The sequence below is a fragment of the Rana temporaria genome, chromosome 4, assembly GCF_905171775.1.
Source record: "Rana temporaria chromosome 4, aRanTem1.1, whole genome shotgun sequence".
Classification (NCBI taxonomy): Eukaryota; Metazoa; Chordata; class Amphibia; order Anura; family Ranidae; genus Rana; species Rana temporaria.
The window spans coordinates 436,021,583-436,044,428 of record NC_053492.1 but is presented as its reverse complement, the minus strand read 5'-3'; the positions used below and the strand labels follow the sequence as shown (position 1 = coordinate 436,044,428).

Genomic DNA, 22,846 nt, shown 5'->3' with positions numbered 1-22,846 from the left:
GGGAGCAGGATGGAAATTTTGTTTCTCGAACAAACCAATTTCTAACAGTGTATGTGGTTTTTGTAGTGCAAGATCCATTAATTTTAAAATCAAATATTAAAAGCCAACAAAACCATTCTAACAACATTTGAATTTTTGTATGAAAATCTATACATCTATAGCCAGCTTTACAGTCTAGTGTCCTTACCAATCATAAAAACGCACACTAGAGTTACTTTGGTCATAAGCAAATTAAATTTAACCTATACTCAGATTTATTATGTTATAGGGAACACCTAGAAATATTAAAGGATAAGTCCATCTTGGCACTAAAATTCCTACATCTACAGACCTCCAGGATCTAACACTAACCTTGTAAAGAAGAAATTGGTATACATACCTTTTTTAAAGCCGATCTAACCCGATCCCGCGATTCGCTGTGGAGGCGGGTGCAGAGGACACAGCCGACAACGAAAGCCCCATAGTAACTCTATGGGTGACGTCACTTCCCATTCATTTCACAGCCATTGTCAACTGTGTCCAATGCAGAGCTTCCACCTCTGGAGATCGGACCAGATCGGCTTAAAAAAAGTACATTATGATTTATTCTTTACGGGGCTAGATAGGTTAGTGTTAAATCATGGCTGTCTGTACATGTAAGGATTTTAGTGTTACGCCTCGTACACACGGTCAGGTTTTCGGACAACCGAACATTCCTTTTTTGTGGCATGCTAGTCTCATGTCGAAAATGAAGAGATTACTCGCTATATGAAAATTTTTGTTACGACATCAGAGGTGACATAATGTGTTGAATAGTTTTGTATGTATTCTTTAGTAGTTTTGCTCTTACGATTTATTACAGACGAAAACCATACTAATGAAACGAAAATGTAATGTCGAGTTCACATCCGACAAAAATTTTATAGTCTGCACATCTTTGTTTGCCGAAAAAGCGAAATTGGCTGTCGAATGTACCATACTAACGATCCCAAAATCGTCAGACAGCTCGTCTTATGAATTTTTACATACGATTTTTGTATCATGTGTACGGGCCTTTATGGTGGACTTCTCCTTTAGTTGTGTACAATCCATACCCTGAATTTGTACCTTTTTTTTTTTTGTCTTGAATTTCACCTGGAAAATAGCAGTGTACTTCCTAGTATGCAAGGGTGCCTAGTCTCATAGCTGATATCTGCACTGTGACATCTAGGGCACTGCTGCCTCTGACAACTAGTCTCAGGAGATTGAGTGAGGTTTGGTGATGTTACTATTGTGTTCCTCACTGACATGAGGAGGCAAAGCCTTGCCTCTGCCATGGTGGCTGCCTACAGACAGTGCAGAACAAGGCTTTGTAATTTTGTAATAGGGGGAGATCAGCTGCTGGGAGACTCTGGCAATACTAATGAAGCATCCTTTGCCCCCTGCCTGTCTAACATGTATGAGGAATAGAGGTTTCAGATAGCTGGGTCTCCTGGGTGGGCCGGGCTTTCATTGTTGTGACTGGGCATCATATGAAGTCCTTCACAACATGCCGCTCATGTGTGCCCCTGGGGGGCCTAGCATGGTGATCGGTGATGCGGAATGTCGCTCGGACACACAGCATTCCCCATCACGGTAAAGCGCTTAGGGCCTTGTACACACGACGGGACATGTCCGATAAAAACGGTCCGCGGACCGTTTTCATCGGACATGTCCGCTGCCGGATTTTGGTCTGATGGCTGTACACACCATCAGACCAAATTTCCCGCGGACAGCGAACGCGGTGACGTAGCCGCGACGATGATGCGGCGACGTGCGCGACCCTGGAAGTGAATGCTTCCACGCATGCGTCGAATCACTTCGACGCATGCAAGGGCTTTCGGCCGAGCGGACATGTCCGGTGAGTCGTACATGTCCGACGGACAGGCTTCCAGCGAACATGTTTCTTAGCATGCTAAGAAACATTTGTCCGCTGGAAACCTGTCCGATCCACCGGAAAATTGTCCGGTTGGCCGTACACACGACCGAACATGTCCGTGGAAACTGGTCCGACGGACCAGTTTCAGCAGACATGTTCGGTCGTGTGTACGAGGCCTATGATGTAGGCTCGTTGCCATGTGATTAGCTGTTTCCAATCACAGTGTAAATAGGAAGTTATCGGCATTCCTTTATTCATGATGACAGCGCGGAAGTAGAGAAGAGACGATATGCGGCTTTTCTGACAGGGGGGAGTTTGCACCAACGATCAGTGCATTGATTATCAGTGCAGTCCTATCAGGGATGCCTGGCAGTGCCCATCAGTGCTGCCTTTCAGTACTCATCTGTGATTCCTGTCAGTGCTTCCTCATCTGTGCCGCCAAATGCTGCCTATCAGGGCTGCATATCAGTGCAGCCTATCAGTGCTGCATCATCAGCGCACATCGGTGAAGGAGAAAAATTACTTATTTATAATATTTTGTAACAGAAACTAAGAAAAACTTTATTTTTTTTGGTATTTTTTCGTTTGTTTGACAAAAAATTCAAATCTCAATGGTGATTAAATACCACCAAAAGAAAGCTCTATCTAAAAAATATAAAAAAATTGTTTTGAGTACAGCATTGCATGACTGCGCAATTGTCATTCAAATTGTGACTGCACTGAAAGCTGGAAATTTTGCCTGGGCAGGAAGGGGGGAAAAGTGCCCGGTATTGAAGTGGTTAAAGCGGATGTGCCATGGGAAAAACATATTAAAAGCCAGCAGCTACAAATACTGCAGCTGCTGACTTTTAATATTAGGACACTTACCTGTCCTGGAGTCCAGCGCCGATCGCAGCAGAGCACGAGCGATCGATCGTCTCTCTGCTGCTCCCCCCGCCATCCACGCTGAGGGAACCAGGAAGTGAAGCGCTGCGGCTTCACTGCCCGGTTCCCTACGGCGCATGCGCGAGACGCGCCGCGCCCGCCGATTGGCTCCCGCTGTGTGCTGGAAGCCGAGTGTTCCCAGCACACAACGGGGGGGGGGTGACAGGAAGTGACGGAATGCCCGTCTTTTGCCCGAATGCCGGGCCGGAAGTGGGTGCAAATACCTGTCTTTAGACAGGTATCTGCACCCCCCTCCCCCCTGAAAGGTGTCAAATGTGACACCGGAGGGGGGGAGGGTTCCGATCAGCGGGACTCCACTTTAGGGTGGAGAACCGCTTTAATATCCTCATGGGAAGTGTTTTCTAAAATAGAGCTTAGGTGAGGCTGCTCTCAAATCCACAAAGGCCAATGTTAAGCTCTCTGATCCCTATATCAGAAAGAGAACACCAATATGTCTAATAAAGTCCAGATAGAAATTATCCAAAGTTTAAAGTATCCATTTAAAGGCCACTGTGTTTTGGGATTCAAGGAGACTGCCTTCATCAGGGCTTAAAAATGCTAGACAAAATATATCTTAATGTGGGAAGGTAGAGATACCTTGAGAATGCAGATCCCCCCAAATATGTTGGCCATTTGACGAATACTTTAAGCAGTAACTTATATCTGATTGTCATTGGGTGTTGTTACGCTCTGTTTATTCTTTTTTCTGATAACTAACATTTGTCTTTTAGGATTTTAGGTTACTTGGGCTCTGTGCATATAATGAACAAACATAAATCCAGTATAGTTTTAGCCATTTATGTGAAAAAATAAAATAAAAAAAATAAACGCTTCTTGTTTATGGAGTCAAGTATTTCACAAATTAGGCATTGACTTTGGCTAGATTTGAAATATTGCATATCAACGAGGGGCATTCAAGTTAAAGGAGTTGTAAAGGAAAACATTTTTTTTGCCTAAAATTTAATGTCTGCAAGGTAGACAGACAGAATAGTGTAATGATTCTGTTAAAAAAGTAAATACCTATTAAATTCCTTCATCTATATCACCTCCGGCATTCTAGATTCTGTTCTCTCATTCACTTCCTGGTTTGCGGCGCTCGTTCATGTAAGAACTACATTTCCCAGTATGAATTGCGGCACGCCCAGTAATTCACACCTCCTTGAAGTCTCTAACACGTAGAGAGCGTCCTGCCGCACAGATGTAGTTCCCAGGAGGGGGCGAGCACGTTACTGACCACCGCAGTAAAGCCTCCCATCACGGTGGTGAGTTACAATCAGACAAGCAGGAAGTGAACAGAACAGAGAAGAAATAGAGCAACTTCTGAGAAAAAACAAACAATGAGGAAGTGAAAAGAGGAATGTCTGCAGGTAAAGGATGCTTATTATGAAAAAAATAAATTCCTTTACAACCCCTTTAAACCGGGACTTTTGAGTTTATCTAATAAAAGAACAAATTTCAAGGAGTGGAAGCTGCATTTATTTTTTAAATAAACGGCAGCTCCGTGTCTGAGTGGGGACACAGAGCTGCAGCTCGGCTCGGGTGCCCCCATAGCAGGCTGCTTGCTGTGGGGGCACTCGACAGGAGGGAGGGGACAGGAACAGCGAAGAGGGACCCAAGAAGAGGATTATGAGGGCTGCTCTGTACAAAACCAACTGCAACATGGCTTATAAGTACAACATGTTTATTTTTTATTTTTTTTATTTTTAAATGAGACTTTACTATCACAAGTTTACATCGGAGAGAGAAAGTCTGAAGGCAAATAGTGTTTTCTGTGCTCTCCTTGCTCTATGAAACCTGGCTTATGGATGCTCTCCGCATTGTATGTTTCTTTATTTTAAAAGTTTCCAAACTTTATAAGTTTAAAAAATAAAAATAAAGTTGACCTAAAACCATTATAGTTTGCCTAACTGATTCAGTTTACATATTTAGCTAAAAGGTAATGTTCAATGGCAGTAGTATAAAACTTTGGTGTGCTCTAAGTGATAATATGTGTTCTCTCTTCAGGCGAGGCCAGCCCCACGCGACGTGAGGCAGTAAAGAAGAAGACAGCGGAATATCTCATGCGTGCTGAAACTATTTCCAGCTTGTGTCTTGAACCCACCATAGAAGAAAAACGAAGTGCAGTAAGTTAAAGTCCTTTTACTTAATCAAATTTCTGAATGAGAAGGCATTCCTTTTGAAGAAGCCCTAAACTGAGCATATGATGAATAAATGTATAAGCAGAGGATTTTTTTTGTCTCTTTTTTCTAAGCAGAGGATCGCTTATGGTGAAAACCCATTTAAAAATTATCAGTAGATCCAGAGATATAGGCATACCTTGAGTTTCCCTATTGGTCAATATAGCTGCCCAAATTAGCATGTTTTTAAAGCCAAAACATTTAAAAGAATGTTTTTAGAAACTAAAATTTAGGCACACCTCTTCCAATTAGACTCCCCTCTCCCCTTCTTTCTTGCACAGAGGCCCTTCTTTGAATTTCTCTTTCTATTGGTTGTAGGGTGACAGGGTCTTTAGAAGAATGCAGCGGAGTGGTTATTTCATTAAAGGATCCACTGGATCCACTGGTTGCGACTTTCAGAAGTTGCACTTGTGGGTGCCTTTTACAAGTAAAATAAAAGCATTTAAAGGTAGGTATTAAAAAAAGGGAGGGAAGAAGTGGTGGCCCATCCATTAGGGGCGCCGCCCCCCTAATCCATGCTCCCGGCCCCTAATCTACATGCAGAGTGCCGGATGCATGGATTCCTATTTTTTTTTTTTGACGCACAGGATTAGAGGCAGAGGCTTGGAAAGGGTGGGCTCAGGGCACAGTGCTCTGAGCCCATCCAGTTGTGTGACATTAGCAAATTATTATTTGCTAATGTCTTCCTGTTTCTCCTCCCGACCAATCAGGAAGCAGGTCCTGATTGGCCGGGATTCCTAACCCCTGATTGGCCGGGAGGAGAAGTGACTGCAGGGACTCGAAGGGAGATGCAGGGGGAGAAGCCACCGCCTGGATGGGGTAAGAGCAGGAGGCCTGACAGGCGATTAAGTTTGCATGTGTTGCGCTATATAAGTTTTCATTCATTCACAGGCGATCGAGTGAGTGGCTGGCTGGCAGGGGTTGGCTGGCCTGGGGGGATTGCGGATCGCCCCCCCCCCCCCACGAAAATGTAGCAACAGCCACTACTGGGCGGAAGCACAGGGGCAGTATCAAAACTAGGCAGTTGAGCTGCTGTTTTACCCTACCCCTGACCACCCACCTAAATCCTACAGCTAAAGGGGGCTGTTCAAATGCCAAGATGCATTGAAGGGTGGCAATTTTAAAGTGGCATATTACGTTGACAGGCAGCACTGCCTTCCAAACTCGCTCATTCAATTTAGACACTTGGCTCATGGTTGTGGCGCACTCTGAAAAGCAGTTCTGTGATAATGCAAACATTTTGGATTTTCGACCACTTTCTGTACTGGAAACAAATAGGTTGAATCACCCCAGTGGGACACAATAAAAAAAACTGACAAGGGTTCTAACCCATTTACATTCTATCCTTATCTAAAAAAAAAGATTTAGCTTTACTTATACTTTATATGTCTAAAAGAGAGACTCGGTTGCCAGGTGGAGGCAAAGACATATTTTTATTATAATTTCAGCTGCCTGTATCCTTAGATCTACTGATCATCTCGACATGCTGTTTTCACTGCAGGTTTCCTCTGCTCATACATTTTTCATCATATGCTCAGTTTGAGGTGCTCAGGTTAGTTAGAGGCTTACGTCAAATAAAAAGTGCACTTTTTTGTGATAAAAATGAATCATTACATCGCTTCTTGTACCAGAGACGCTCAAGAAATGTTTTCCAATTTATTCTGACGATGGGCATCCTTACCAGCCATTTAAATGTGTGCTCTCTGCTTGTGTCTGCTGGACACCCATAGAATAAGCAAGGGAAAACTCACATCTAAGGGGATGCTGGAAATGCTTCCCTTCATTTTTATGGTTACACGCATTGATTTATCATCTCCCATGATGCAGCAGAGGATGGGTAATGTACAGGGGGCAATACTGCGGCTTAGTGGTTAGCACTTCTGCCTTGTGGCACTGGAGTCCTTGGCTTGGGTCCTGCTCAGGCTATTATCTGCATGGAGTTTACATTTCCTCCCTCTGCTTGTGTGACTTTCCTCTGGGGACTTGGGTTTATTCCCACAAAGACATGCTGGTAGGTTCATTGGCTGCTGTCCAAAATTTGGCCCTAGTGTAATTTTCTATTAAGTGTTCCCAAGATGGCTGCCTCACCAGAGAGAAAAGCACTATAGAAATATAAATTCATTAGTAAATTAATCTTGTTTTGAGGTTCATAATTATTATACTGGATTTTTATAGCGCTGACAGTTTGCGCAGCCCTTTGCAACATGAAAGGAGACAGTACCGTTACAATACAATTCGATACAAGGGGGTTAGGAGGGCCCTGCTCTTGGGAGCTTACAGTTTAAAAGGGAGGGGCGAGCAGTATAAAAGAAGAGGGTGAAAAAAAAAGCTAATTTCTAACGATTTGGTAGGATTATATGAAGCGATGCGTGTTCAGGGATCAGAGTGGACGGAGTTGGGCATAGCTGTAAAGATTGGGGTAGGGAATTTCAGAGAACGGATGCTCTGGACAGAACCATGGGAGAAGGGGATGAGAGAGCAGGAGAGCAGGAGATCTTGGGAAGAGCAAAGAGGACGGTTTGAGAGACATTTTAGGATTCTACTTTTGAGGAAGCTGTTTTCCCAAATGTTTGGAGGAGTGCGGTAAGCAGTGTATAGTTCTTGCAAGAGTCTTAGAGGCAGGATCATTTTTTTTTTTTTTTTTATAAAACAAATATATCATTATTGTAGGCACCCCCCCCCAAATCCATACCAGACTCTTATCCGAGCATACATGTCAGGAAAGGGAGAGGACGAGCGAGCACCCCCCCTCTCCTGAACCATACCAGGCTGCATGCCCTCAGCATGGGGGGATGGGCTCCGCCCCCTGCCCCAAACAACCGTGCCTCCTTGTTGATGGGGACACAGGCCTCTTCCACACAGCCCTAGCCAGTGATTGTGGGGCTCTGCGTGCAGGTGGTTTATTTGAATCTGGAAGCCCCTGGATCATTGCCCCCCTCCCCCATGTAAATTAGTATAGGGTACATTATACCTCTACCCATTCAGCCCAAAAAGCAGTAAAGTTAAAAAAAAAAAAAAAACAAGAGACGGTTTTTGACAAGTCCTTTATTAAAAATGGCCCCTGTCATAGCTCCCTCCTTGAGCTGTCTCTCCCCCTTCTTGAGCTGTCTCTCCCCCTTCTTGAGTTGTCTCTCCCCTTTCTAGAGCTGTCTCTCCCCCTTCTTGAGCTGTCTCTCCCCCTTCTTGAGCTGTCTCTCCCCCTCCTTGAGCTGTCTCTCCCCCCTCCTTGAGCTGTCTCTCTCCCTCCTTGAGCTGTCTCTCTCCCTCCTTGAGCTGTCTCTCTCCCTCCTTGAGCTGTCTCTCTCCCTCCTTGAGCTGTCTCTCTCCCTCCTTGAGCTGTCTCTCTCCCTCCTTGAGCTGTCTCTCTCCCTCCTTGAGCTGTCTCTCTCCCTCCTTGAGCTGTCTCTCTCCCTCCTTGAGCTGTCTCTCTCCCTCCTTGAGCTGTCTCTCCCCCCTCCTTGAGCTGTCTCTCCCCCTCCTTGAGCTGTCTATCCCCCCTCCTTGAGCTGTCTATCCCCCTCCTTGAGCTGTCTCTCTCCCTCCTTGAGCTGTCTCTCCCCCCTCCTTGAGCTGTCTCTCCCCCTCCTTGAGCTGTCTATCCCCCCTCCTTGAGCTGTCTATCCCCCCTCCTTGAGCTGTCTATCCCCCCTCCTTGAGCTGTCTATCCCCCCTCCTTGAGCTGTCTCTCCCCCCTCCTTGAGCTGTCTCTCCCCCCTCCTTGAGCTGTCTCTCCCCCCTCCTTGAGCTGTCTCTCTTCCTCCTTGAGCTGTCTCCCTCTCTTCCTCCATGAGCTGTCTCTCCCTCTCTCTCCCCTCCCTCCCTGAGCTTTCTTTCTTTCTTTCTTTCTTTCTTTCTTTCTTTTCTTTCTTTCTTTCTTTCTCTTTCTTTCTCTCTCTCTCTCTCTCTCTCTCCCCCTCCCTGAGCTGTCTCTCTCCCTCCCTGAGCTGTCTCTCTCCCTCCCTGAGCTGTCTCTCTCCCGGTGCTGTCTTCTTTCTTGCCATCGCTTACCCACTAAGAACAAAACAAAGACGATCTTCTTCAAACGCTGTCTTCCTCCGTTGTGTTGCCTCGCGCTGTGTGCCGTTTCTTATATAGCCATGGGGCGTGGCCATCTGATGACGTCACCTGGAGAACCCACCCCTTGTTATGTCATGTGAGAGGGGACCCCATGCTGTTTTTTTCTGGGTATTTTGCCAGCAATTTTTTTTTTTTTACATTCAGCTGACCGCAGGGAACCCTGCGGACAGCTGATGACTCATCGGTTGTTAATGACATTGCGGCCAGGTTCCTGGCCCGCTCCTTGGCAACCAGTAATTTACAGTGAGTTTTAAAGAAAAAAAATGCATGCAAAAACGCATAAAAAATGGCACTGAGAAATGCGTCAAGCATAGCCTCAAAGATGTGAACTGAGACTTAGTGGGGGGTGTAAGAGATTGAAGATCGGAATCAGCTGAGTTAGTAATGGCAGGTGTTATACATTTTCTTTTAGAATGCTGTTTGTTTACCTGTTTGTTCCGTGGTAAGGTCTTTTTAAAGTGGTTTTGCGGTATTCTGACTAAAGCTTGCCTAAAGTGCGGTCCACATGTTCCTGCACAGTTCAGCACACTTTGAAGTCTACAAAGTGTACATAGTACAGACAGGGCCGTTTGAAGGAATTTGGGGGCCCCAAGCAAAATGGACATGGAGGCCCCCGCAAAGCCCCCCCCATATTCTTTTTACCCCCTCCCAGGCCTCCTCCCTATGTGGTACCGGGTCCGTACCACACAGCAGGAGATTCAGTCTCCTGTTCCCAGCCGGACTAAAAAAGGCAGTGAGCACTCAGTGTGCAGAACTGATAGGAGGAAGGAAGGGGAAGTGACGACTCGAGGCAGCAGTGCTGCAGGCTCTCTATAGAGCGCTCAGGCAGCTGCAGCATACAGGAAGCGCGGCAAGGCCCCTGCTTGGGGCCCCACGCCAATTCAGGGGCCCCAAGCAATTGCTTGGTTTGCCTGCTTTGTAGCGACGGGCCTGAGTACAGAGTACATACATATGGAATTTTATTAAAGGGAGTCTCCTTTGGACATGCATGCTTCTTAGCATAGCTATTGGTCAGCAGGTATGAGCAGGATGCACACAGATCTATGTGGATGGTGAGGATGCCTTTTTTCTAATAGAGGAAAACATTTCACGTTTGTCTCACTTCCCTTTATGCGTGGTGGCGGGTGCATTATAATCTGCCAGCACCCATAGAGAAGGGAGTTCAGTCCCAGACTGCAGGTGCAGGCATGACCTTCGCTGGTCCCTGAAGCGATCGTCCTCAGGTAACTCACCTGTTGGACTGTGCTCCTGTTTTATGTATTTTCCCCAGAGCTGATGTGTTTGTGTCAGCTTAAGTTCTCTGTTAATGGAGAATGATTGTTGACCCAGTTGTGACACCATAAACTACATCTCTGATCATGTACATTACGCAGTTTATTCAGTCATTACATGCGCTGAGAGCTTTCATTTTATGTTTGACTTCTAAACCTGTTGGGTGTTTTTAACATTGTGCTCTGCTTTTGTGGGGTTTGATTTTACGTCTTCTCTCACGGCACGGGTTGTGAATTTTTTTTGCTGGTTTTATTTTTCTTTACTGCTGCACCTGTGCATATTCTCACTTATATATGAAATATGCCCTGATCACAGTTGGCACAGACAGGAGTTGAAAACTTTTAACAGTTCTGTCATCACTACAGAGCAAGGCACAACTAGGAAGGCTTGAGGCAAGGCCTGCTAGAAATTGTGTGAATATACCTTCTCCAAAGGAGAAAAGTCTTCTGGGTATGAGCCATTTTCAGTGGTAGGCCTGTAGGTAAATGCCACTGGGTTTGTTAAAGTGGAACTTGGTGACCAAAACTTTTTTTTAAAGGGGTTGTAAAGGTTAAAAATGTTTTCCCTAAATAGCTTCCTTTACCTTAGTGCAGTCCTCCTTCACTTACCTCATCCTTCCATTTTGCTTTTAAATGTCCTTATTTCTTCTGAGAAATCCTCACTTCCTGTTCTTCTGTCTGTAACTCCACACAGTAATGCAAGGCTTTCTCCCTGGTGTGGAGTGTCGTGCTCTCCCCCTCCCTTGGATTACAGGAGAGTCAAGACGCTCTCTACGTTGCAGATAAAACAGGTGTGTGTTAGCCCCCATTCGCACCTAGGCGTTTTGTCGTCTGTAGTGTGACGCCGCAGCAGCCCCGAGACGCTGGAGGGATGAAAACACATTGCCCTCTATGGAGATGGTTCACATCTCCACGCCGAACGCCGTACGCCTGCCACCTGAAAAAAAGTCCCGGACCTTTTTTTCAGGCGGCGTTCGGCATAGGAGATGTGAACCATCTCCATAGAGGGGGTGAGGCTGCATTCACAATCGCAGCGTTTTGTCGCTGCAAATCGCTGTACAAAACACCGCAATTTGTCGCCGCAATTCGCGGGACAAAACGCCGCGATTTTGTACGCCTAGGTGTGAATGCAGCCTTAGAGAGAGTCCTGACTCTCCTGTAAACCATGGGAGGGGGCGAGCACGACACTCCACACCAGGGAGAAAGCCTTGCATTACTGTGTGGAGTTACAGACAGAAGAACAGGAAGTGAGGATTTCTCAGAAGAAATAAGGAAATTTAAAAGCAAAATGGAAGGATGAAGTGAAGGAGGACTGCACTAAGGTAAAGGAAGCTATTTAGGAAAAAAAAAATTGTACCTTTTACAATCACTTTAAAGCAGTTTTGGCAAACAAAATTTGGGAAAAGTTTAAATGATGATGGGGATATATATATAGTGTATGTATATGTGTGTATGTATGTGTGTGTGTGTATATATATATATATATATATATATATATATATATATATATATATATATATATATATATATATACCATTGTAAGCTCCCCGGCATTGTATGGTTGGACTCAGCCCCTGTTGCATGTCATTTTGGAGAAAAATTCAAATAGTCATGTGAACTAAAAAAAAAAAGAATTCAGGTATGGAATGCTAAAATTGTATTAACCCCTGTATACTGTATTTATAAAAAGAAATTGGTATTTTTCTCTATAGTGGGCATTTAAAGCGAAAGTGTGGTTAATACATTTGGAGGCATTGGCTAGGAACCAGTAAAGTACATCTAATGATGTGTACCCAACTGGTGGCTGCTGCTTCTTTTTTAAAAAATGTTATGTCACCGTCTGGAGTCAGGATCGAAGACCAGTAGCTATAGCAGTTAAGAGATCTCCACCGACCAGTAGGATCTATGCACAAGCCAATCACCCTCGCAATGACACAGGCTCACCCGAGGTGCAAAGTCTAAGCAATAACTGGCGTTCCAATGGTGGAGATGGGTCTTGCTGCATGTTAGTACCATGTCGCGGTCCTCAACATCGTCCCACCAGGATGTGAGTAAGCCGGGGTCCAGTAGCAGATACAGCAGGTATGGATCAAGCAGAAGCGTAGTCAGTAAACAAGCCAAAGGCTGCTAACAAGTGGTCGCAGGTTGGGATCAAGCAGAAGCATTGTCAAGGAGCAAGCCAAAGGTCAGTAACAAGAGGTAGCAGAGATGCAGGCGGCAGCAGGAGAAACAGGATTGAGATTTTGGCTGTAAAAATAAATAAATCTGGCAACAAGAAGTGCAAAGCCATGGCTAAAATAAGAAGTTCATGGGAGGAACAAAGAGTTCAATGTTCAGGAGAAACAAGAAAGGCAGGTCCGTTCAAGGAATTGTCCTGGGAGCTGTCCAGCATTCCAGGTGGCTCAGCAACAAGAGACATCACTAGACACAGCAGAGGTTGCAGATTCAGACCCAGGTGCTGACATGTTACATACATGCAGCTTCTAATGCTTCCTGCGTTTAATCTGACAGTCAGGACTGAAACACAGTGATCTCAGCGGGTTGCTGGACTATGCAGCTCCTCCATTCTGAAAACATCTTGTATTATTTTCATAGAATACAAAACATTTGTTGACTAGATAAGGGGAGTTCATGATGTTCATATCCCTCTTGTTCAATCACTGAATACCTTGTATTATTTAAAAGAATACAAGAGGTTTCCTGAGTGGAGTATTGCACAGCAAGTGACTCACTGTGATTATTGTGCTCCAGCCCCAACTGTCTGTTCCACCTCCGAAACTTCACCGGTGACATTATCTTCAGAGGCTACATGTAAGTACAACCCCAATTCCAAAATTCTCATAAAAACAGCAATGATTTGCAAATCTCATTATTCACATTAGAAAACATATCAAATGTTTAAAGCGGAGGTCCACCCTAATTTTTTATTTATTTACAGCTGCTGACTTTTAAAAAATGGACACTTACCTGTCCAGTGTGCACGTGATGTTGGCAGCCGAGCAATCGCTCGTCTCTCTGCTGCCCCGCCGCCATCCTCGGTGAGGGAATCAGAAAGTGAAGCGCTGCAGCTTCACTGCCCGGTTCCCTACTGCGCATGCACGAGTAGCGCGGCGCGCCCTCACTGGTCCCCGCTCTCTCCTGGGACCAGTGTGGCGTGACCCAGAAGTGGGTGCAAATACCTGTCTTAGACAGATATCTGCACCCCCTCCCCCCTGAAAGGTGCCAAATGTGACACCGGAGGGGGGGAGGGTTCCGAAAAGAGGAAGTCACATTTTTGGGTGGAACTCCGCTTTAAGGCCGGGATCGCACTAGTGCGATGCAAGAACTCTGCGAATCCACTGCCGGTTCCCACATCGTACCCGACTTGCACGGCAGTTCAGCTGGGGAGTGTCATACAACATTAACGACACCCCCATTTCAGCTCCAGGTGATCCGATTCTGGTGCGGACCAAAAAAGGGTCCTGTGCGTGTTTGATCCGGTGCAATATCAGCCATATTATCTGTATGGCTGAAACCGCGTTGCACGGACGTCGCAGGTGATTTGCACTGCAGTGTCACATGCGATATCGCACAGCGCACTAGTGTGAACCGGCCCTTAACCGAGAACATGTACCATTTTAAGAAAAAAATAAGGTAATTTTGAAATTGATGGCAATATATGGCAGAAAAGTTGGGGCAGGGCAATAAAAAGCTGGCAAAATAAGCGGCAATAACAAGGAAGAGCTGGAACATTTTGAAACTAATTGGGTTAATTGGCATCAGTTGAGTAACATGATTGGCTATAAAAAGAGATTTTTTTTTTTTTTAACAGAGCTTTCTTTTGGTGGTATTTAAATCACCACTGTTTTATTTTAATTTTTTGCTAAACAAACAACCCCCCCTCCAAAAAAAAAGTTTTTCTTATTTTCAAAATGTTATAACAGAACCTAAGAAACTAAGGGCCAGATCCACATAGATCGGCACCGGCGCAGCGTATCTAAGATACGCTACGCCGCCGTAACTTACTTGGCTTTGTTTCAAATCCAAAACGAATTTGCTCCGTAAGTTACGGCGTAGTGTATCTCTGGCGGCGGAATTCAAATCGGCGATTAGGGGGGCGTGATTCATTTAAATGAAGCGCGGGAAATTTAGAAACGGAGCATGCGCAGTTCATTCGGCGCATGCTCCGTTTCTAAATTTCCCGCCGTGCATTGCGCGAAATGACGTCGCAAGGACGTCATTTTTTAAACTTAGACGTGACTTACGTCCATCCCGATTCACGGACAACTTACGCAAAAAAAAAGAAAGAATTCAAATTTCGACGCGGGAACGACGGCCATACTTAACATGGCAAATCTAACTATACACAGCAAAAAAGCAGCTTTAACTATACGCCGGAAAAAGCCGACTAGAGACGACGTAAGAGAATGCGACGGCCGCGCGTACGTACGTGGATTGTCAGAAAAGGGCTAATTTGCATACCCGACGCGGAAAACGACGCAAACTCCACCCAGCGGATGCCGAAGTATTGCATCTACGATCCGAAGGCGTACGAAGCCGTACGCCTGTCGGATCAAACCCAGATGCCGTCGTATCTTGGTTTGAGGATTCAAACTAAAGATACGACGCGGGAAATTTGAAAGTAAGCCGGCGTATCAGTAGATACGCCGGCGTACTCTCACTGTGGATCTGGCCCTAAGTAATTTTTCTCCTTCACTGATGTGCGCTGATGAGACTGCACTGACGAGTACTGATAGGCTGCACTGATGAGGAGGCACTAATATTGCGAATTGATGGGCGGCACTGATGAGGAAGCACTAACGGGCACTGACAGGTATCACCGATGTTCACTGAAAAGCACCTCTGATGAGCATTGTTGGCAACACTGATGGGCTCTGACAGGCATTATTGATGGGGCAGATCTCCAGTGTGGGGAAAGCCGCTTATCAGCTCTCCTTTCTGTACGCGCTGTCAGTGTAAGGAATGCCGAGAACTGTGATTTGACACAGCTGATCACATGGTAAAAAGCTTACCAGGGATCGGTGCTATGGTGTGTCTTAGGGACACACCGCACCATGGATAGCCACGCTGCGCTCCCCGTTGTGAAGGACGTCATCTGATGTCCACTCAATGGAAGGTGTTAAACATTTGATATGTTTTCTCTACTGTGACTTAACTAGTTGCCGACCAGCCGCCGTCGTTTTACGGCGGCAGGTCGGCTCCCCTGCACGAGAGCCCGTACAATAACGTCGACTCTCGCGCAGGCCACTACACACAGCTCCCGGTCCTGTCAGGGAGAGAAATGCTGATCTTCTGTTCATACAATGTATGAACAGAAGATCAGTCATTTCCCCATGTTAGTCTCACCCCCCATACAGTGTTAGAACACACCCAGGGAACATACTTAACCCCTTCCCTGCCCCCTAGTGTTAACCCCTTCCCTGCCAGTGGCATTTTTATAGTAATCCAATGCATTTTTATAGCACTGATCGCTATAAAAATGCCAATGGTCCCAAAAATTTATCAAAAGTGTCCGCCATAATGTCGCAGTACCGAAAAAAAATCGCTGATCGCCGCCATTACTAGTAAAAAAAAAATATTAACAAAAATGCCATAAAAATACCCCCCATTTTGTAAACGCTATAACTTTTGCGCAAACCAATCAAACGCTTATTGCGATTTTTTTTTTTTTACGAAAAATATGTAGAAGAATACGTATTGGCCTAAACTGAGGAAAAAACATTTTTTTATATTTATTATAGCAAAAAGTAAAAAATATATTTTTTTTCAAAATTGTCGCTCTATTTTTGTTTATAGCGCAAAAACTAAAAATCGCAGAGGTGATCAAATACCACCAAAAGAAAGCTCTATTTGTGGGGAAAAAAGGACGCCAATTTTGTTTGGAAGCCACGTCGCATGACCGCGCAATTGTCAGTTAAAAGCGACGCAGTGCCTAATCGCAAAAGGTGCTCTGGTCTTTGACTAGCAATATGGTCCGGGGGTTAAGTGGTTAAATATGGGTTTATAAGATTTGAAAATCATTACATTCTGTTTTTATGTAGATTTTAAGCGGCATCACAACTTTTTTTGGAATTGGGATTGAAATATTATTAGAAAAAGCAGGAGCAGCCTCCCATGGTACACACATCACCTTATTGGTACCCAGCTAATGCAGCAATAAAGTTTTTGGCCCCACTTTAATGACATAGCATTAGATAAATTCCAGAGATGACCTCATTGTGCTGTCACTGCTGTATTGTCCTTTTTGGGAACAGCTCTCCTGGCTGTACATGGAGGCAGAGTTTTGTGTTTCAATGTTTATATTATTATTAGGGTTGTCCCGATACCGATACCAGTATCGGTATTGGGACCGATACCGAGTATTTGCGGGAGTACTCGTACTCCCGCAAATACCCCCGATACTGAAATAGAATACTTGTTCCCCTCCCACTGCCGCAATCCCGTCGCTGCAAAGCCACCGCCGCCGCCGTTAATCAGCGTGCGGGGAACATTACAGCTTTCGTTTGAATAGCTGTATCCCCGCCACGTATAGACACTCCCCCTTGCGCGGGATTGGACGGATGATCTGTCCAATCCCGAGCAAGGGGGAGTGTCTATACGCGGCGGGGATACAGCTATTCAAACGAAAGCTGTAATGTTCCCCGCACGCTGATTAACGGCGGCACGTGCGGCATCATAAAGGTATGTAGGACATGGCTGCATCATGTGGGGGACATGGCTGCATCATGTGGGGGACATGGCTGCATCATGTGGGGGACATGGCTGCATTATGTGGGGGACATGGCTGGAATATGTGGGGGACATGGCTGGAATATGTGGGGGACACGGCTGTAAAATGTGGGGGACACGGCTGCATTATGTGGGGGACATGGCTGTAATACAGTGAGGAAAATAAGTATTTGAACACCCTGCTATTTTGCAAGTTCTCCCACTTGGAAATCATGGAGGGGTCTGAAATTGTCATCGTAGGTGCATGTCCACTGTGAGAGACATAATCAAAAAAAAAAATCCAGAAATCACAGTTTATGATTTTTTAACTATTTATTTGTATGATACAGCTGCAAATAAGTATTTGAACACCTGTCTATCAGCTAGAATTCTGACCCTCAAAGACCTGTTAGTCTGCCTTTAAAATGTCCACCTCCACTCCATTTATTATCCTAAATTAGATGCACGTGTTTGAGGTCATTAGCTGCATAAAGACACCTGTCCACCCCATACAATCAGTAAGAATCCAACTACTAACATGGCCAAGACCAAAGAGCTGTCCAAAGACACTAGAGACAAAATTGTACACCTCCACAAGGCTGGAAAGGGCTACGGGGAAATTGCCAAGCAGCTTGGTGAAAAAGGGTTCACTGTTGGAGCAATCATTAGAAAATGGAAGAAGCTAAACATGACTGTCAATCTCCCTCGGACTGGGGCTCCATGCAAAATCTCACCTCGTGGGGTCTCAATGATCCTAAGAAAGGTGAGAAATCAGCCCAGGACTACACGGGAGGAGCTGGTCAATGACCTGAAAAGAGCTGGGACCACCGTTTCCAAGGTTACTGTTGGTAATACACCAAGACGTCATGGTTTGAAATCATGCATGGCACGGAAGGTTCCCCTGCTTAAACCAGCACATGTCAAGGCCCGTCTTAAGTTTGCCAATGACCATTTGGATGATCCAGAGGAGTCATGGGAGAAAGTCATGTGGTCAGATGAGACAAAAATAGAACTTTTTGGTCATAATTCCACTAACCGTGTTTGGAGGAAGAAGAATGATGAGTACCATCCCAAGAACACCATCCCTACTGTGAAGCATGGGGGTGGTAGCATCATGCTTTGGGGGCGTTTTTCTGCACATGGGACAGGGCGACTGCACTGTATTAAGGAGAGGATGACCGGGGCCATGTATTGCGAGATTTTGGGCAACAACCTCCTTCCCTCAGTTAGAGCTTTGAAGATGGGTTGAGGCTGGGTCTTCCAACATGACAATGACCCGAAGCACACAGCCAGGATAACCAAGGAGTGGCTCTGTAAGAAGCATATCAAGGTTCTGGCGTGGCCTAGCCAGTCTCCAGACCTAAACCCAATAGAGAATCTTTGGAGGGAGCTCAAACTCCGTGTTTCTCAGCGACAGTCCAGAAACCTGACTGATTTAGAGAAGATCTGTGTGGAGGAGTGGGCCAAAATCCCTCCTCCAGTGTGTGCAAACCTGGTGAAAAACTACAAGAAACGTTTGACCTCTGTAATTGCAAACAAAGGCTACTGTACCAAATATTAACATTGATTTTCTCAGGTGTTCAAATACTTATTTGCAGCTGTATCATACAAATAAATAGTTAAAAAAATCATACATTGTGATTTCTGGATTTTTTTTTTTGATTATGTCTCTCACAGTGGACATGCATCTACGATAACAATTTCAGACCCCTCCATGATTTCCAAGTGGGAGAACTTTCAAAATAGCAGGGTGTTCAAATACTTATTTTCCTCACTGTATGTGGGGGACATGGCTGCATTATGTGAGGGACATGGCTGCATTATGTGGGGGACATGGCTGCATTATGTGGGGGACATGGCTGCATTATGTGGGGGACATGGCTGCATTATGTGGGGGACATGGCTGGAATATGTGGGGGACATGGCTGCATTATGTGAGGGACATGGCTGCATTATGTGGGGGACATGGCTGCATTATGTGGGGGACATGGCTGCATTATGTGGGGGACATGGCTGGAATATGTGGGGGACATGGCTGCATATGTGGGGGGACATGGCTGCATTTGGGGACACATTTCAAAAAAGTATCGGTATTCGGCATCGGCGAGTACATAAAAAAAGTATCGGTACTTGTACTCAATCCTAAAAAAGTGGTATCGGGACAACCCTAATTATTATATTATGTGTTTTATTTACAGTATATGTTTTTTTTCCTCAATTTTGTATCCGGCTGCAGTTCAGCCCTAAATAAGTGTGCAGGCAGAACTGAGTCGTAGGAGCTTACACTTGAATCTCCCTGGCTCTTCCTTCCCTCTTCTCTTGTTAATGCAGCTTTATCCCACCATACATTTTCACAGAGAGCCACTTTAACTAACATCAGCCTTTTTTGATTTATTTTTTTCCTTCCTATCATTTCAGATGCAACTTTCTTTATGATATTGTTTTCCTCTATTCCACCCTCCATTCTCTTAATTTATTTACTCGCAACTTCATAATTAGAGCGAGCCACATAAAACGTCATCTTTCATCTCTGCTCTGTGATTTATGATAAATTTAGTTTCCTTCGGCCTGGCATTTGCTTCAGCAGGCGGCCTTCCTTCAAGTACCACACTGATTGATGTCTTATCTTTGATATGTTCCATTAGCCTCCAGGAGCTGAGAGTTCAAGGCCCTCTTGGAACCTGAGGAGCCCTGCCGAGGAACTGAAGGCCTTCCGAGTCCTTGGGGTGATTGACAAGGTAATTCTTCAACATCTCTTGGAGAGTTCAGTCATAAATCGACCGCATGCTGACATGGTGTCTTTGAAGCCCGGGATCTTAAGGATATGAAACAAAAGGGGAAAATGACTCAAATGCATCTGCACTTTTAAAATAACAAAAGCAACGGAAGGGGAAAAAAAGGCAGGCTTTATGTAAGCAATTCATGTAAGCTTGTGCAGAAACCTATCTGAGATAGGGGGCAGAGTATGTTTCTCTTGTTCTACAATGTGGTGTGGGTTACAAAGAAAGAGTCTTCTTATGCAGAGAAAAGGCTTGATTCTCCGCTAATTGGAGGTCAGCCATGGCTTGAAAGGAACTGGTAATGTTTACATGCTGGTAAACAAAATGATTGCATGTAACAGACGATAAAAGCTGGACTCCAGGCAAACCATTAAATACATATTTAACATACATATTTGTTTTGTAATGATGTCCAGACAGTCTGTTACCTTACTTTACTACACTGCAATTAAGCAATATCGTTTTGTCACCTCCCTGCTCCAGCCTGTGATTGGACAATAAGTAATGTGTTAACCCAGGGGTTGACAAATTTGCTTGGAATCTAGGAGCCAGCTAAAAAAGTTAGGAGCCAGAAAACGCACCCCGTCCCGACGAGCTTGCGCGCAGAAGCCAACACATACGTGAGCAGCGCCTGCATATGTAAACGGTGTTCAAACGCAATTTTGAAGCGTGACATGTTGGGTATGAATTTACTCGGCGTAACATTATCTTTCATTATATTAAAAAAAATGGGGATAACTTTACTGTTGTCTTATTTTTTAATTAAAAAAAGTGTAATTTTTTCCCAAAAAAGTGCACTTGTAAGACCGCTGCGCAAATACGGCGTGACAGAAAGTATTGCAACGATCGCCATTTTATTCTCTAGGGTGTTAGGATAAAAAATATATATAATGTTTGGGGGTTCTAATTAGAGGGAGGAAGATGGCAGGGAAAATAGTGAAAAATTACATTAGAATTGCTGTTTAACTTGTAATGCTTAACTTGTAATACCAACGGCCACCACCAGATGGCGCCAGCTTACACATCTGGTGGTAATAACTTGTAATACCAACGGCTCACCACCAGATGGCACCAGCTCACACAAAAAAAATAAAATAATATATATTTTTTTTTTTTGCCCACCTTCCAAGCCAAGTCGCCAGGACACTATTTCTAGTCGCCATGGTGACCTGGCGCCCGGGATTTGTCGATCCCTGTGTTAACCACTCTGTTGTCTCCTCCTGTCAACATGTTCAAGCTGTTGACTAACCACACAATCTAGTTCTGTGTAAATTCCCATTTAGGGCCCATGCCCATGGGCTTTTGTTAACTTCAGACAGGTGTTGCATACATCACACCTCCCAACTTTTTGAGATGGAAACAAGGGGCGCCTATTGGCAAAGTATGTAGGCTTAGGACACACCCCCTGCCACGCCCCCTTAACCACTTCCATACCAGGCACTTACGCACCTTCCCGCCCAAGCCAATTTTCAGCTTTCAGCGCTGTCGCACTTTGAATGGCAATTGCGCGGTCATGCTACACTGTACCCAAACAAAATTGGCGTCCTTTTTTCCCCACAAATAGAGCTTTCTTTTGGTGGTATTTGATCACCTCTGCAATTTTTTTTTTTTTGCGCAACAACTAAAAAAAGACTGACAATTTTGAAAAAAAAAATGTTTTTATTTTTTTTCTGTTAATTTTTTTGTAAATAAGTAAGTTTCCTCTTTCAATTACGGGCACTGATATGGCGGCACTCAAGGGCACCAATGAGGTGGCACTGATGGACATCGATGAGGTAGTACTGATGGGCACCGATGAGGTGGAACTGATGCGAACACACCTGAGCTCATCCTTATACACCTTCATTAGAGTGCCCCCACTGGAGCAGCAACAGAGACACCTTTTTACAGCAGTATTGTCAGTCTGGAGGGAGGGCAGCAGGTTTAAATACGCTAACAAATTGAAGCCAAACTCCAGCTAACACTTCATCTGCAGTTGCAGCAACAGTTTTATTCATTTTGGGATAAAGGTTTTACAGAAATAAATAAAAACTAATCATTGTAAGCAGCCCTGTCAGCAGTGAATGGTTTGTCTCAAACCTCTACCTGCTACATCTGCAGGACTGCTTGAAAAACAGACTTCCTGGCTAGATCACCAGGTAAAGCTAAAGGAAAGCCCTAAAAATGAAGATGAATGCAGCACATTTAATGCCGCGTACACACGATCGTTTTTCAGCATGTCGAAAAAACAAAGTTTTCCCAACTTCATCATTAAAACGACGTTGCCTACACACCATCGTTTTTAAAAAATGATCTAGCAAAGCGCGGTGACGTACAACACGTACGACGGCACTATAAAGGGAAAGTTCCATTCGCCTTTGGGCTGCTTTAGCTGATTCCGTGTTATTAAATTACGATTTGCGCTTTTCTGTCTGTTACAGCGTGATGAATGTGCTTACTCCATTATGAATGGTAGTTTTACCAGAACGAGCGCTCCCGTCTCATAACTTGCTTCTGAGCATGCACAGGTTTTTTACGTTGTTTTAGCCCACACACGATCATTTTTTACAACCCGAAAAACGACATTAAAAAATGCAGCATGTTAGAATTTTTTTTTTCGTTGTTTTTAAGAACCTGAAAAATTATGTGAAGCCCACACGCGATCATTTTTAAATGACGTTTTTGAAAAACTACGTTTTTTTTTCATGCCGAAAAATTATCGTGTGTACGCGGCATAAGAATTGGTAAGCTGCAATATAATGTTTGCTTTTGTGTTTGGTGCCACTTTGAAAACATATGAACAATGCCTAAAGCTCCACCTGCTGGCTGGATATGAAAATGTACAAAACGGCTATACATTTCCTAGATGGAGAGGACAGGACAATGATGCAAAGCCCTAATCAAATTAATGAATGGGGAAACAAAAATCTGGGAAGAGGAAAGCACAATCACATGACTTATCAAAGTCAGGTTACTTGTCCCTCCTCCAATTGTGGAGTGCCGTCTGCAGTGCAATGCAGCAAATATTTAGTGAAACTCTTCTGATTGCATGAT

The 22,846-nt window shown here is 44.6% G+C and overlaps 1 protein-coding gene across 1 annotated transcript in view; it reads left to right on the top strand.

Annotated features, from left to right (window-relative positions):
• Positions 1-22,846, top strand: part of RPS6KC1 (ribosomal protein S6 kinase C1) — a 239,590-nt gene that overhangs the window by 93,483 nt on the left and 123,261 nt on the right. The window contains exons 8-9 of the mRNA XM_040351456.1: positions 4,805-4,923; positions 19,679-19,771. Coding sequence (XP_040207390.1) covers positions 4,805-4,923; positions 19,679-19,771 — 212 coding nt within the window. The remainder of the gene's footprint in view (positions 1-4,804; positions 4,924-19,678; positions 19,772-22,846) is intronic.